Raw genomic sequence first — 17,393 nt, 5'->3', positions numbered from 1 at the left:
ATGCGTATAAATTTACTCACTACTCAAAGGGTTAAAAAAAACCATCGGCTCAGTTTGGGAGAAAATGACGCAATACACACTGCTCGTATTGCAAGACATCGCTCGTTTATCAAGTCAGATTTTTTTAAATGTTCGTACTGCGAAACACTTACTCACTAAATTCAGTTACTTGCAATCCGGGGTTTAAATAAAAATAACTATTTTTAAATAAAAAAATCTCATAATATTTGATGACTAAATCTCGGTTCATTGTTAATTTTTTCGGAGCGAGAATTATATTTTTTGTTTAGATTACCTGCTCTAGATTTACGATATAGCTAAGTAAACAAATTAATATTGCTATTAGCACCAAAAAACATCCGCGTTCTAAAAAAAATGTATGAGGCTTAGTCATTACATGTTTCAGATTTTTTTTTATTTAAAAAAAATGATTATGTATGTGTAGAATTGACTTTTATGACTAAAAGTAGGCGATCAAACACGACGTTTTATTCATAATACAACATGCATATTCATAGATAAATATCATTTCGAATACCCAAAGCGGATCGCCTTAATTGATCGTAAAATCGTACGTTTTCTGTAAACTTTGTATAATTACACGGTTAATTGTCGCATCATTATAGCTCGGGGTATAATCGTACTCGAGCTTCGGGCACAGTTCGAGCACAGTTCGGACACCGAGCGGACTCTGCCGGACAGAGACGGCTATATGTCCAAGCGAGCGCCGCGATTGGTCAGCAGGGGGCTGCGGGAGGGGCTCGCGCGGGGGAGGCGGCGCCACGACGCCAGTTCTACGCCGCGTGCCGGCTCGAGAGTACGTCGCGTGTCCGAGCGCGTGTTCCATCTGTGAATACTGTAGAATACGCGCGTGCTCGCAGTCCGCCGCAGTAACACTGCCACAACTCAACGCCGAAAACGCGATAACACAAATCAGACTGTTCGACCATGCTGTCGTGACACAATACAATCTGAATGCCGATCAACCACAACAACCCTGCCACCACAAAGCATGGTCGCCACCAGATCATGATGCAAGACCAAGAACAGTCCAAATCCAAAGGCAACGCCAACTTGGAATCAGCCATCATCAAGCTCAAAAACAACTTACAGATACAAGACTCAAAAAGCACAGAAATGAACTCCATAATAACCTTAGAAGACACCAAAATCAACGAGAACAATAACGCAGAAACAGCAGCAAGGTTACAAGAAAGCCTCTTGCAAGGCGTAGTCCTATCGTTACAAAGCGCCATGGTTAGTTCCTTGCAAAGAGCTGCTCTCCTACCGCCGTCATCAGCAGCAGCGGCCGCCCTAAACCTACAAGCTTTAGAATCATACCTAACCTTACAAAGACTCGCAGTTCCAACACCGACGCCCAAAAAGATAGACATCCTCAAACTAGCAGCAAACGGCGCTAAGATATCAGAATTTGATTTAGAACAACCGAGACCATACTCGCCGCAAATAACCGACCACATATCAACACCAGAATCGGTAGCTTTGACAGCTGAAGACGTGGATCTATCGGAAGAAGTGGAAGAAGATCTAGCTTTACTAGACAATGAAGACGAATTCTCATTAGATAATCAGTCTGCAAGTCTTCTAATGAGCGCTGTATATCAATCTACATCACCCACACAAACACCATCCACCAGCAAAACTGCTTTAAGCCCAGCCACATCTTCAACTAATGGCACTACAGTGAGACAGCGGAGCACACCTGGAACGCCTAGGCCTAAAAAGCAGTTCATATGCAAATTCTGCAATAGACAATTTACAAAATCTTATAATTTATTAATACACGAACGCACGCACACAGACGAGCGGCCCTATTCATGTGACATTTGCGGGAAAGCCTTCAGGAGGCAAGACCATCTAAGAGATCACAGGTATGTCTGATTTTTTGAATTTTAATTATATATATAGCCCAGATGTCGAACAGGTGCTAAGTACGATGACAAAGGAAGAAGGCAACGCAGGTCAGACAGCGCCTGTTATGTTTTTTGTTGGGTTGTTCTATGGAACGATTCGAACCCAAGATTGATTGAATAATATGATTGGCCGTTGATTTTTAAAAATTGTTTCTTCAGACACGCTTAGGTTTTTTTCTCGCTCAATTCAACACGTCTATTCTCAATATCGTCGTTATGCTAACAGCTTGTCATAATCGTTCCTAATTTAGAATGTTCAAGAATGCAGATTATGTTCTTATGAACATACTTAATTATATGTGTGTATGTGTAGCTCTTTTGTTTCATCATAATTTATGAATCATGTTTTTTTTTTGTTAATCACGATTCAGTTCTTGGAAGATCTTTAGTATCGCATCCGTGTATCATCCCGATTACTTGGAATAAACACCTATAGGAAATGCCCTTTGAATTAAGCAACAGGTGCTTTAATTACATGTATAAATAAATATTATACTTAATATTAATGACATCATCAATATTCAGTGAAAACTATTTTTTTATCTAAATATTTAAATTTAAATACAAAAACCGCTGTAAAAAAATTTGACAAAACTAATAATCACATCTACATGTGTATGTTATTAGGTACGAGAATAAAATATATATTACAATTTTAATATGCTGCTTCAATATTTTTATTATTTTTATAAAAATAATAAATGTTTAATAAACAGTAAAAAAAAAATTAATTTGACTAATTAGACAACTAGTTCAACTAACGCTATTTTAATTTTAAAATTATTAATAAATTAATATGTTTTATTTTTTCATAAGAACGCTTTTCTGAAGAAAAATCCGAATATTTACATAACATAAATGCACAAACAATTCGTTTTATGGAACAAAGTATTTATTTAACAGCACATATTTCTTAAAATAATTCCCTTTTAAAATAGCACCCAAAAAATACTAAACAATATTTTGTATAAATTTTTGAAAACATTAAAAACATATACATAGTATTTATTATTTTAATAAAAATATTTAATGTTTTCCTTAAGCAAAAGTACCAAATCAAATATACGATAATTAAATTTTAGATAAAAAATTGTTACATTTAAAACCAGTGTTTAAATTTATATGTATTTACAATAGAACTATATTATCTTTGTGGCATAAGTATTTTTATTAAAGGTGTTTTGGTCGATTACTTATTTATTTATTTAACCAAACTAGAACATTTTGAGGAATTTTTATTTTCAAATGATTGGATCATAAATTGCCTTTACACAATATATTTGATTGGGGTCACCAATTTTCTGTAATTCAGAGAAACAAACATCTAAGTCAAAATTTAATTTTATATCAATTAAAATTAATCAACTGACAAATTCTTTTTTAAGTTCTTTGTTTTTTACTTCATATTAATAATAGCAATCAATTTAAAATTCTATTATAAAAATTAAAAAAATCATAAAATTAAATATACATTGATAAAGTAAAAATAAAGTTATAAAAACAGTATAACCACTATAGTAATTTTAAGTTGACTTCATTTTTTTTATAAGATTTTAATCGGATAAATGGTTAATTGCTTTAAAAATATTGCTAAATGTAAGAGTGTTCCTATTATTGCTTTGATAATGGCGATATAAGATATTTTAATAGTATCTAATCTATTTTTTGAGCTCCTTGGTTTAAAGTCATTAGTCAAGATTGGTTATATATCATACTTAGCTAAGGTATATTATATTATCGTCTTATGTTTTTGAGAAATAAAAATGGAAGTGTGAAAAATTATAATTTTTACTTTATCATATATGTAATTATGTTATATGGTTAATGATGCAACTAATTAAATGGTTTGATATATTTTAACGTCTTACAAATATTCGGATTCAGTCGGACGAACTATTGTGTAAATCTTGCATCCAGGTATAAAGCGCCCACCATTGCCCTAAATCCATTCAATATTCGAACACAGGTCATCGTAATTAATTATATCTTATATTGGACTTAATTATTAATAACATAAACTATTATTTATCATTGATAAGTTTATCTAAATATAATACGATTTTTTTTATAAAAAAAATGATCATAAATGATGCTCATTGTGTGTTCGTATTCATCAAATTTTTATACGTCGAGCCGGTTATAAAAATCGACCAATTCACCGCATAAAGCTGACATTGAGATCGTTTTAACTGTCGTTTTATTGTCAACTTTTTTACCTTTTCTCGGACCGTGTTTGGCTGTTACGCCTATTCATTTACACACAAAACTATCACCTGTCGTCTCGCGCTTGTATCCAAAATATTTATTGGCACTTGAATATGCAACAAGCTGTCAAAGCCATAATTCGATTTCGGAACTATCCGAGAAATGTGATATTGCCGTATCGTTTTACACACACAAAACGACATTTTGCCCAGATGTACAAATGCGACATCGCACACAACAATATGAATATTTGATTATTTTTTACGAATCGACTTTTCGATTCGAAGAACCGCCATTCTTAACGGGTTATCTCGCGCCTCTAAAAGGTCTCCCCGTCGCTAAAATGCCCTTTAAATTGGTCGTAATTTCTCTCAACATATCGCCAATCCATGAAAAGTGACACCATTCGATCCTGACAGCATTTTTTTTAAATTGTAAATGAAAAAGTTGAGAATATATCAAGGATAATCAAAGTCTACTTACAGCAGATGTGTGTAGTTTTATTGCCGATCATTATGGGTCGATTATGTATTTGAAAAAATAATACTATCGACTATTTTGAAATCATTTAATGATGGGCAATTCATCATTTATAACCATCGTGATATTTGAAAGCAATAAAATATTTACAACGCCAATATAACCACAATTGATAAGCACATTTCCGTTCAACGGTCGAACGACTGTCTAATCTTTTTTCACATGGCTTTATTTACCAATGAGCTATTGTAAACATACATATCGCCAATTTTAGCTTATTATTTTAATCGTTATGAATTCAAAGTGATAAATAAGGAGTGTATATACCAAATGTAATTGAATATGGATTAAACTTTTTAATCTTCAGAATTTTAGGTAATTTGGACAACAAAAATGCATATTTTGCATATTTTGAATATACCAATAATTAACCATGCATATTTTGAATACACCAATAATTAAAAAAAATATCAATATATTATATAAACAGCTGCTTTGATTAATATATATGATAAATACATAAATATAATTAACATAAAATACAGGAAGCTATTTTTTATTTATATATCAATGACTAGTACCTGAAAGATCTGGGTTACAATCCCATATAAGCCCTAGTGTAATTAAATGTTTATTGTATCTAGAAGATCAGAATTAAGGAGTAATATGTGGTCATAATTCTGATCAAGCATCACAGATCAGGTTTTCCTAGATTTTTCTAATCTCGCGGATAAATATCGTGATGAATAATTAAAATAAATCGAGCTAGATCGTTCATATGATCAATTCATTGGCTCACTAATTATTTAGTAGTTGTTGATTGCGTCTACCCTGTTGTAACGCATTGGTCTAACGCCTGTTTTGCTACAATATTAAATATACAAAAGATAAATAACTGTCTGACAGTTAAATTATATGTCGTTCCAGTTATTTAAATAAATATATGTACCAATATAATATATAACATCCACTGTTAGAGAGTTTTATGTATAATACTAGCTGTTGTTACCTCACTATCGTGAGGTACCGAAGCTAGCGAGTGTGCTAATACCGGACCCTTAACTTTTTGGATTTAAATATTTAAAAAATTAATGGTTCAAATTAGACATTAATATTTAGAATTTTCAATGAAAGTCCAAATACTTCAATCTATAAAAAACATTTGCAATTAATTTGAAAGTGGGTTTATAACTGACTAAATATTTTCAGAAGAAAACATTTTATTTTGACTTGGCCTAATAAAAGTTCTAAGACTATAATTAATTTTAGTACTTTCATTAGGTTAGGTTTGGGTTTGAACAGCAAATGAACGTTTCGCAACTGTAAAATTGAGTTTCATAGACATTTTAGAGCAGTATATTAGCGCCTATCAGTTAAATTATGTTTTCGCTGGTAAAAATATGATTTGGACTTTACTAGTCAAAATATTACTTTACCAAAAAATACACATTCAATGCAACGTTTATACCTTACATGTAAATAAATAATGATAAGTATGTAAATATATAATATATATTACTAGATATAGAAAAAATATATATCCACTGGTGAAAATGTATTCCGATATAATTTTACTGAAATGATATTTTAAAAATAATTTCGGGATTGATTCGAGGCTGTTATAATATTTGCTTTCATGTTTAATATGTTTTAAAGGATCATAAAGCAATAAAGTCAACAAAAATTTGCAAACAAATTTTAACACAAACGGAGCCAAGTCAAAAAACTACAATCTGTCCCTTTGAATAATTATGTTTATTGTGAAAGTACTACCTAAGAAGTGGGTGCTTTTGAAGGCAATGTTCCGCTCCTTTTATTTATTGTATGTATAAAAAGGACTGAAGGAATCAGTACATTCATCTCAAAAAACTGTATTCAGATTTATTTTATTTATTGTTCAGATTTATTTTATTTATTATTTTTTATAAAATACATCAGTACATTCATCTCAAACAACTGTATTCAGATTCATTATTTGAGGCGATTTTTACTTTTTTAAGAAATATATTTTTTCTATGATTTTTTTAAGAGTCAGGCCCTTAAATGAGAACGGGTCCAGGAATTTATCCTTTTTCCTTCTATTTTTTTATTTTTAATACATATAAGATATTCTCTATGAGCTGTATTAGCTCATTATTAGCGAAGTTTCAATACCAGATATGTACAACCTAGCTTTATTTTATTTAATCACCTTCATATTCATCCGTGAGATTAGAAAATCTAGGTAAACTTAATCTGTGTTGATCGTTTGGGATTATAATTATATAATAATCCCTAATTCCGATACAAGACGCGATAGAAATTTAAAAAAACTAAGATTCGTATGGGATTTAAACCCAGGTCCTTTAGGTCAATAGTCAGAGACTTACAACTCTCTCGGAAGGCCCACCTTTGAATTTAAATTAAAAAATAAATATAAAAATAGTTTATTATGATGTCTACAGAAAAATAATATGTAGCACATATTGAATTTAAAAATAGCCCTATGGTTACATGATAATCTATTTAAACAATATAAGGGCATAGCTTTCAGCTTTATATTGCTTAATATATTTTAGTTAATTGTAATTATAATTACTTTATTATTTAATTCATTACATGAGCTGTCATTTTTGAAAGTGGTATAAGTCCATTTAATCATACATTGAGATAGTAAAGAGCTTGCGTTTGAATCAATTTAAAAATATTAGCAAACGTTAGTCAATATTGTTATATTTTATTATGCATTAATAATTAATGATTTAGCTTCAAATGGACCAGCTTCAAAAATAACAAATTATAAACAATAGCAATTTTAAATAAATATTTTTATTAAAGTTTTGAATTTTTAGTACAAAAAATAAGACATGTTAGAAAAAGAATAATGGAATTTATTAAGAAATAATTGCAGTTATATGAAAATGAATTTTTAATAAACAAATATGTAAAGTAAATTACTTCAGATGACTACTAATAAAAAAATTATTCATATTTTAATATTATGTATTTTTTCTACTTAGCATAGTGAATATGGGGTACAAAAATCAGTAAATTCATAAAGTTATATTATTACAAATAAACTTATTCAACTTTCAATAAAAACATTCCTGCGATAATACGGTTCAAATATTTTTGACTAATTTCTTTTACAAAAACGAACATATACCACTTTCAAAAAAATATCTGACGTGTACAAATAATACATACTGACTCTATTTTAATTATATTATTTCATTTTTTAATTTATTACATAAACATATCAGTTTTTATTAACTAAATAAATTAAATCATAAGCATTAGGAAAAATATTTCTTTATTACAAATGATAAATTTTGGGTTCAAATATATAAAAATAACTTTGAGTCAAAATTATTCAACGATTCGCAATAAATACGCTAACTTTATTTGTCATTTCATATCGAAGCATCACAAAAACACATTGTTTTATCCTTAGCCGAGATGATTCATAAAAATCGACAAAGATAAAAGATTTAGAGTCCAATTTGATCAGATACGCTTTTTATGCAAACAAAAAAAAACATTTTTTTATCATCTTTGTAAAAAAATTATATGAATAAATAAAATGTTGATACAGTATAACGAATAAATCCCGAAAGCCAGATTAACCGTCTCTCTCCGTATTGTAATTAATTAAACGAGACGATCAAAGGTGAGCGCGGATTATTTCTCAATCTCGAGCGGCGCAAGACTCGAGAACGCGAACGAGTCTCTGACTTTTTTTGTCTTACACACACTTTATTATTTAATTTTCAGCGTAAATAAATTAAGACCCACGCTGGACGAGGTGATAATGTTACCCGTCGAAAGAATTCCGCTGAGAGCACGATTTGAGAATGAAAAAAAATAACCACACACACACACACTGAGAAGAAGATAAGACTAAAGAACGAAACCGAGATGAACAGTGGTCCAGGTGTAAAAGCGGACGACTCGGCAATAACGTGATCATGTTTATTATAAACACGTGTATTATTCACGCTCTCAGCTCGTTTTACTTGCTGTTTGCGTTACACGCTTAATAACGTTTGGTAATTTATTCATTGCGCTATGAAGCGTGCGATAAAAGTAATTTTCAGTGCGTGTGTAAATTTTATGGTTTTACAAGAATAAATATTATATAATAAAGTAATGTAATGTAAACAGTGGTTACGCGCAATGATTGTAATTATACAATAACAACGTTCAAAGTTGTTATGAACTTTATTTTATTTATTTTTAATATTATAAAACATAACATATATTAATTTATGTTATAGTGAATGTGTATTTTTCAGTTAAATGATATTTCACTAGTTTAAATATAATTTTACTTACTGTTTCAATGAAATCATAAGCGAATTCATTTTCACCGGTAGATATAAATATTTCTAATAGCAAAAATTCAACTAGTGAAATTATACGCTGCACTAAAATGTCTATAAAACCAGTTGCAAAACGTCTATTTGCTGATCGAACCAAAACTTAACCTAAACAAATAAACGTTCATTATGTCAAATTTGGTTTATTCAGGTTTGAATTTAACAACAAATATACGTTTCTCTAATATGAAATTTAGTTTGATAGACATTATAGAGTAGCATTTAATTTGTGTGCGTATCATTTAAATTATATTTTTACTAGTAGAAATATATATTTAGATATGATTTCACCGATACTATAATGAAAATATAGCTTAGCTGATAATACACATTCACTGTTTGTGAATATTTCAATGCAATGTGTCATAAATACCAGAAAATTTCAATAAAAAAATACATCTTTCAAAAATGGTGTAAATAATTTTCTTATATATGTATGTATAGTGAAGTTAACTGAATTTAACTTAGATTTGACTTTTTGGTAAAGACACAAATTTCAAATTTAGTATGTTACTATAAAATATAACTAAAACATTCCCTTTTTACTTTTTTGTTATAAACTACTATTAAATTTGTGAACTTTGAATTAGAAAATAATGTTTAGGTGAATGAGCTAATGAAAATGTTGCCCTTAAAATAACATAAAAATCTAGATAACTTTAGAAATAACCAAAAATTTGTTCTAATCTAAATTTGCTAAATACAGAGTTAAACAATTTACGTTCAAAGTCATCAATATGATGTTTAGACTATTTTTTAATATTTAAAAGTTCGATTATTCAACTTAAATATTCTAGCCTAAATATTAAAAAAAAATATTATAATTCTTTTAAAACTTTGTTACGACAAAAATAATTAACCCTTTGAGTAGTGAGTTAATTTATACACATTTGTTATTAATGGGAGTGAATTAATTTTACGTATTTTTCCATAATTATTTGTGTTGTAATTTATTTATAGAAAACCAGTGATTTTTAACACTTAATTGTTTAGATTTATTTAACCACTTTTTCATATTAGTATGTGTTATTAATTTATTTTACACTTTTCTATTATTAAATTTCGTTAATTTATTTTACATTATTTGGATTTCTTTATATCAATTTAGAGGTTCTCACTATTTTTTTAAATATTATTTTGTATTATATTATATATATTTTCTATAAAAATCATTCACATTATATCAAATAAAAAATATTATATGAATATAATATATGACTATCTAGGGTACTTCGATACATAAATATCGACCGCCGTACAGGTACGGCGATCCAGCTTAAAAGATTAAATAAGTTACGAAATAATCTTACAAATAACTGAACAAAGTATAATGCTTACACAAGATTTTATTTTGTTTTTTAATGAAGAAAACAGAAGAACTGATATGTATAAATTTCTACTATGCGTCAAGTGGCAACTGGCGAGCATGCTTTGTCTGCGAGTTTATCTTGTTCAAAAACATGAAGTGGTTTATAATATTATATAATTGATAAAATAGATGTCACTGTTTTACAGACTTTGATTAAGGTCTGATGTCTCAATGCTACTTAATAGTTGTTGATTGTGTTTACCCCATTGTAATGCATTAGGCTAACGACTGTCACATTTTAACAAAATATTTAAAATAAATAAATAAAATTATTTAGCTATTGTAATATGATTAATTGAATTTTATATTGCTCATTTAGCCGCGTAGCGAAACATTTAGGCTCTTTTTCTTCTATAGTGTCTCACTACTTAGTAGTTGTAGATTGTATTTACTTTGTTATAATGCATTGGGTCAATGTCTGTTATATTTCAATGAAAGATTTACAAAAAATTAAATTAAAATTAAAAATTAAAAATCATAATATTTTTTCGGTTTTTTATATTTCAGTAATATAATTAACAAAATTACACATTTTAATTTTAAATTTAATATAAATAATAAATAAGGTATAATATTATGTAATTTTATTTGGATCACTATTATTAAATACAATCTCTAGATTAATATTATCAAATCTTCTACTATGTTTTCCTTACGATAAATTTTCAAAACTTAAATAAATATGTTTTTTATTTGATATTTTTTTATAAAATTACATAAATATTTAAAAAATAATAATTACATAAAATGCGTAATGAATCATCAAATGAGGCGCGCGCAGAATTCAAACAATTACGTTGACACCGCGAAAGATGAGCGAAACTAAATCTTTTTAAAAAAACAATACATAATATACAAAGCAATAAAAATCACTATCACAAAATATTTTTGTGATAGTACACCAATATGTTTATTGAAATAGACAGCCACAGAAATATTTGCACCTATTGGTTCAAAATAACAATGACCGCAAGGCTTCGATTATAAATCGCTTTTATTCCATCTAAACCGTTAATTATCGGCGTTAACGCCGCATAATCGAACCATATCCTAAACGGGTTATTTATATCATCTCGAATCTGATAATCATACATCGATATCGGTTCCAAATCGCTCAGATGTGTATAATTTTTAGATATCTAGCCCAGAGCGCTTTTGGCGAACCGTATATTATTATCCGCGCATGCAGTAATATCAAAATCACAGCTTTAAAGAATTAATAGTCGACAATTATCCAATTTGCCTTTTTAACCCTTTCGCGGCGCTCGGTTAAAATGGAAGGCGGACGCAATTTATAATTAAGCGCTTTAATAAAGGCCGATGGCTAATTGGGATATAGAGATACAATCCGTATAATTGAAAAAGGATTCAGTAGCCGGTGAAAATTGTAGTTATTAGATATTTATTACGATTGTTTCGAGTGGGAATGAATATGTTAAAATGATCGTTATGTATAAATCAATGAAATACCCTACATAAATCAAACAATATAGTTTAAGTTTAAGGCGAAGAAAAGAGGAAGACCATTGTTAATAAACAGAACCATTAAAATTTAGTACATAATTATTTATTTTATTAATTAGTTCGACATATAATTGCACTATGAGACAGTTATTTATGTGATTATTGTATTTACCCTAATGCGTTACAATGGTGTAAGTACAACCAGCAACTACTTATTATTTAGTAAATTAGTGACATACATTTCATTATTTATATATTATTATTACAGCTTAACTGCAATACATTTTATGATTAGGAAGATCTTGGAAAACTTAATCTGTGATAATATTTCGAAAATAAAATTATATAATGGTCACTAATTTAGATCCCCAAGAAATGATAGAAATTAAAAATAAACAATACGCTTCATATGCAATTTTAATCTTAGGTATTTTTCACTGAATCTAACGTGCTGAAATTTATTTTTAAGCAAAGATATCGACTGTAAATGAAAACATTTTTATAACACAATAAATATACTCGCTATTTAATTCGTTAAGATGTTTATTCGCAAGATTAATAAAATCTAGAATTACCTAATTTTTGAAGATCGATCGGAATTATAATTAAATAATAATTATTAATTCTAATTTAAAATAAACTATGGTCCATGTGTGATATGAAGCCAGTTCTTTTAGGTATTAGTCATCAACTTACACTACTAATCTATTGTGCAGGAATTTATTTTTAGGCAGAGATATCGACCAGTTAATTAAGACATTTTGATGATACTATATATAAATTTGACATTCATATTATATCATTTACAAGATTTTAAAGACATTTCATAAAACATACACGTTTTTATAACTGTTATATATAGAGAGTCAAAATCTATATTTTAAATGTTTGTTTTAAAAATTTGCCTTTTTCAATAATACCTTTATGTTTTTTTATATTAAAATGTAAATTGGTATGCTTTTATAATTAGCAACATTTTTATTAATTATAACAATAAATCCAAATAATGCATTTTAGTTTGATAGTTGTTATGTTAGTTTAATTTTAAATAATACTTTATACAGAATCATTTTATTTTTAAATTAATGTTTTAAAATATACTATTTGTGGAAATAATATGTATTAATAATTTATTTAACAATGTAATCTTTAAAAAACATAATTTTCAGTAATTAACTACTCAATATTTTTTTACAAGTTTTAAAAAAATATGCTGCTTTGTTCAAAAGTTATTGTATATGCTTATTTTTTTTTAAATAGTATGTTTATTGAAAAAAAATAATACAAAAATCTTATATACATAGTGTTAAACCTTTAATTTTTATACTATTTTTAAGTGTAGCGAGCACAGATAAATTTAAATACCTTAAAGCTAAAACATCTTAACTTTCATAATAGTTATATTGAGATATTCAGAAATTTTCATGTTGAATTTATTTTTATAAATAACAAATATTTGTATAAATAAGTTTTATTGATTTAATATTTTAAATATATTTTTAGATTTTTAACCAAAGTTAATTTTACTGAAGGTAATTACAGTTAAACCATTATTTTTATTTATAGTAAATTTTATTTAAACATTTTTTAAACTATGAAGATTTCACTAAAAATATCTACTGATTTTTTAGTTTAAATTTTTTCGATAAAATAAGATCTATGTAAATATATTTAAAAAAAGTTCAAGTAAAGATTTTTTACCTTTTTTTAACTTTCTTTTAAGGTTTTCTGCAGTAAATAATATATTGCTTACCTAGAAAAATTTAAATATGCTAAAAACGTTCTTAATAGAAACCTTAATAATAAAAAAAAACATTTAAAATATTGTTATTGTTTTTTTAGGACACAGTAACTGCCATAGTTTTAATAATATTTCCATAAACCATGTTCTAAAAATGGATTTTAATAAATAATGATAAATATATGTTTAAATAAGAATTTTATTTAAAAAAATTCCGTTAAAAATATATATTTTTAAAAATGGTTTATTTTTTCAAAAAAATAATATATGTAAAGAAATTCAAGTAAAGTTTTTTATTCTTTTGTAATAACCTATTTAGCTTTCTTGTTGTAAATTATATATATACAGATAAGGTACGTATATTATAGTTAAATACTTTCTTATAATTTTAATCTTATTAACATGAGACCTTTTCTAATAAATATTTTTATACATAAGATTTACGTTTCAACAAACTTAAAAATTATAAAGAATCATTAGAAATATCTACTGTTCTTCATTGATAAAATAAGATCTTTTAAAAATAAGTTCATGAAAAGATTTTTTATCGTGAATGATATATTTCTTACATAAAGTAAAAAATAAAGATGTAAAAAATGTTCTATATTAGAAAATAAAAAGAAAATGTTATCATTTATGTTGGATATAAATTTTTTTTAGGACACGATAACTGCACTATGTTTAATTATAGTAAGAAAAATACATTATAAATATCTCGGCTAAGTTCGTGATTTAGACTGATTTTCCATCATATTATTCAAAAAAAAAAGCTCGTCAAAAAATCTAGGAGTAAAATAAATAAATATATATTTTTATAATAAATATACCTACAAAAAATAGATTTGTATGTATTTTATTGTATATAAAATATAACGATTTTTATGACTACAAAAACTGCTTTAGTTTAATCGAATTTATATAAAACTTTTTTGAAAAATTGAGCTTAAAATAATATCTTGACTGTGTAAGATATTGCATATAAAAATAAACATATTTTATGTATAAATAAAAAATATTTTCTTTGCCCGACCTAATTATATAATATTTTCTTATGAATGCAAAATTGACGTTAAAATTTTTTTAAACCATATTTCGAGTAAGTAAATTTTCTGACTCATATTTCTATTGAACTGAAATGCAAAATCAACGTTTAAAAACTTTTTAAGCCAAATTTTGAATTAATCATTTTAAAACCAACCATTGAATTATCTGAACCATATTTTTATTGTATACATTTATGACTAGTAATAAAATAAATGATATACGAGAAAGATTTTTCTCAATATGTGGGTCAATACTTAAATGATCGCGTGTTAGGTTTTTCTTCCCATTCTCACGGAGGGCCCCGAAATAAATAACCGTTGTATGTTTCAATTTGTTCCAGCCCTTGGGGGAAGTGTGTGAGCCCGAAATTATACGGTTAAACGCCTCGTTGACTACGCCCTTTAGTTTACCACGCATTCGAGTTATAAATTATAACACAATATGTACACACGTCTAAGCGACGCTGCTTAAGCACTAAAATATTACAATAAGATCAATATCTATGGGGTAGCATTAATAGATCATATTAAAAGTGAAAACTTATTATACTATAATTGAATTAAAAATATTAATTACTGTTTATTTATATTTTCAGGTACATTCACTCAAAAGAGAAGCCTTTCAAGTGCACGGAATGCGGCAAAGGATTCTGCCAGTCGAGAACGTTAGCCGTTCATAAAATTCTACATATGGAAGAATCGCCACATAAATGTCCAGTGTGCAGTCGAAGCTTCAATCAAAGATCTAATCTTAAAACTCACCTTTTGACCCACACCGACATCAAACCATATAACTGTTCTTCTTGCGGCAAAGTGTTCAGAAGAAACTGTGACCTCAGGCGGCACAGTTTAACTCACAATTTGGGAGGAAACGTTTCGTCCGGCCCTGGATCTTCGGGGAGCAGTTCTCTGGGAGATGTAAATCCTAATTTTCCAATAGAAGAAATATCAAGCAAAGATTGAGCAACAAAATGTGATCTAATTTTTCAAGACAATAAAAACGTGATATTTGTAGTGCCTTTGATATTTTCCAATAAAAATATGTAAATATATTTTTTATATAATATATTAAATTAATCTATGACTCTTGTGATCTCTTATACGTTGCATTTTTTATTAGTATTTTTACGATTGACTTTGAAGTGAATATTTTTTGTATATATTTTGTATATGCATGTGGTATGATAATTCGCTTTTATGTTTTTTTTTTCATTCGCATATATTATACTATAACGTCGTTTTTTTTGTGTAAATAAATGTACTGTTTTTTACAACGAATTTATATTCATGTATAAGTTAAACGTAATAAAATATTTTATGCGAAATAAAAATTATTATAAACACGACATTATTTTATTATTATAAATCGCTCTAGCCAATTGATATACAAATATTTTTGTATGCATATTATTACTTTATGTAGATGTTTATAGTTTATTTTATAACTGATAATTCCGTCCTCGAATATATAAAATATACATGAATTTAATTTTAATGTTGTTTTATTTATACCGATATAAAAATAATTTACTTACGAAATTTGGAATTTAATATTTTTACATTTTAATTATACTCCTAGATTAAAGCTAAATAGTTTATTTTAATAAAATACAACTTACATTAATTATTTAAATACAAGTAAATATTGCAAGTTTGCTGAATGTATTTGCAAAGTTTATTTAGGAATTTATAGACAGTAACGTTATAGAAAAAAAACTGTATACAACAAAAAAAACCGACTGGGATGACTAGAAAAACATTAAACGAAAGAATAAGTTGTAATCTATTATTAAAATTTTTTGAAGGCATAGAAAATGCAATTTATTATATAAAAAAAAATATACAAGATGCAGCATGGAAAGCGTCTCATATTTAATAAAAATTAAATTAATTAACACTGCTCAAAAAATATTAAAAACTTGAAAAAGGATGGCTTAGAGAAAATGATAATATGCGCGATCACCTTACTGAAAGGTAAAAAAGGGCACTTGTAAAAATAAATGAGTGCATAATCTAGCATCTATTATATCAATGAAGGTGATTTTATATATCAACGAAGACTTTAAAAATAAATAAATATTATTCAGACATATTTTAAAATATATCCAGGCTTCTAACAAGTCTGCAAAATTAAGAAACTACTTCCACACAAAATCTTCTTAATAATCAAATTCTACCTGAAAAATAGAAACCCCTTAACAATTCTCTCCCAAATCTGATTTAATATTGGTAAATAAGCCAGAGACGTTAGGTAAAAATCTGAAGCTTTCGGTGATCACTTACTTAATACATTTAAATAATTTCTCAAATAAGACACTTGTAAAAATTTACAAATTTTTAAATGCATCTCTTTAAAAAAATCAGTAAAATATGTAAAACATTAATATAAGAAGATATGAATGCCAGGAAGACACTGGGATATGACCTAATAAGAGATAAAATAATTGACGGTAAAATAAAATGAATAATCATCCTCAGACGAGCTCAACAAAAATTGCTATATTTTCCGATGACACTACAATAATTTGCAATAACTATAATAATTAAAATTTAAATAAAAAAAAATAATATGACTCAATTAGGGTTTTTTTATTATTAGTATTCAATCACACTTGAAGAGCACTCTAATTATACCTTTAAATGTTGCAACTTAATCGGTGTTTATTTTGTCCTATTTACACAATTTTTTACAACCCACCCATGCGTAAATTTTAACCGAGAATTTGTTTACTCAACCGTTTCCGATACCTTCAAAGCCTCACTAAAATTAAAAAAATAAAATACACCCATCATTTCATA

At 27.3% G+C, this 17,393-nt stretch overlaps 1 protein-coding gene across 1 annotated transcript; it reads left to right on the top strand.

The window, feature by feature from the left end:
- The first annotated feature begins 790 nt into the window (after positions 1–790).
- On the top strand, positions 791–15,634 carry LOC148229252 (uncharacterized). The gene is made up of 2 exons (XM_088196481.1): positions 791–1,892; positions 15,191–15,634. The coding sequence occupies exons 1-2, from the start codon at positions 976–978 to the stop codon at positions 15,555–15,557; spliced, it is 1,284 nt and encodes a 427-aa protein (XP_088052607.1). The 5' UTR covers positions 791–975; the 3' UTR covers positions 15,558–15,634.
- The last annotated feature ends 1,759 nt before the right edge of the window (positions 15,635–17,393 follow it).

Source organism: Plectrocnemia conspersa, unplaced genomic scaffold (genome assembly GCF_051122295.1).
Source record: "Plectrocnemia conspersa isolate PC_06_02 unplaced genomic scaffold, ASM5112229v1 ptg000011l, whole genome shotgun sequence".
Taxonomy (NCBI): Eukaryota; Metazoa; Arthropoda; class Insecta; order Trichoptera; family Polycentropodidae; genus Plectrocnemia; species Plectrocnemia conspersa.
The sequence above is the reverse complement of the archived record's forward strand: the minus strand, read 5'-3'. Positions and strand labels throughout refer to the sequence as shown.

Bases quoted from the DNA above. Each gene is read 5' to 3' on its own strand.
- LOC148229252 (XM_088196481.1), top strand. From the start codon at position 976: ATGCCGATCAACCACAACAACCCTGCCACCACAAAGCATGGTCGCCAC. The intron at 1,893-15,190 runs GTATGTCTGATT...TTATATTTTCAG, and splicing joins GACCATCTAAGAGATCACAG to GTACATTCACTCAAAAGAGA.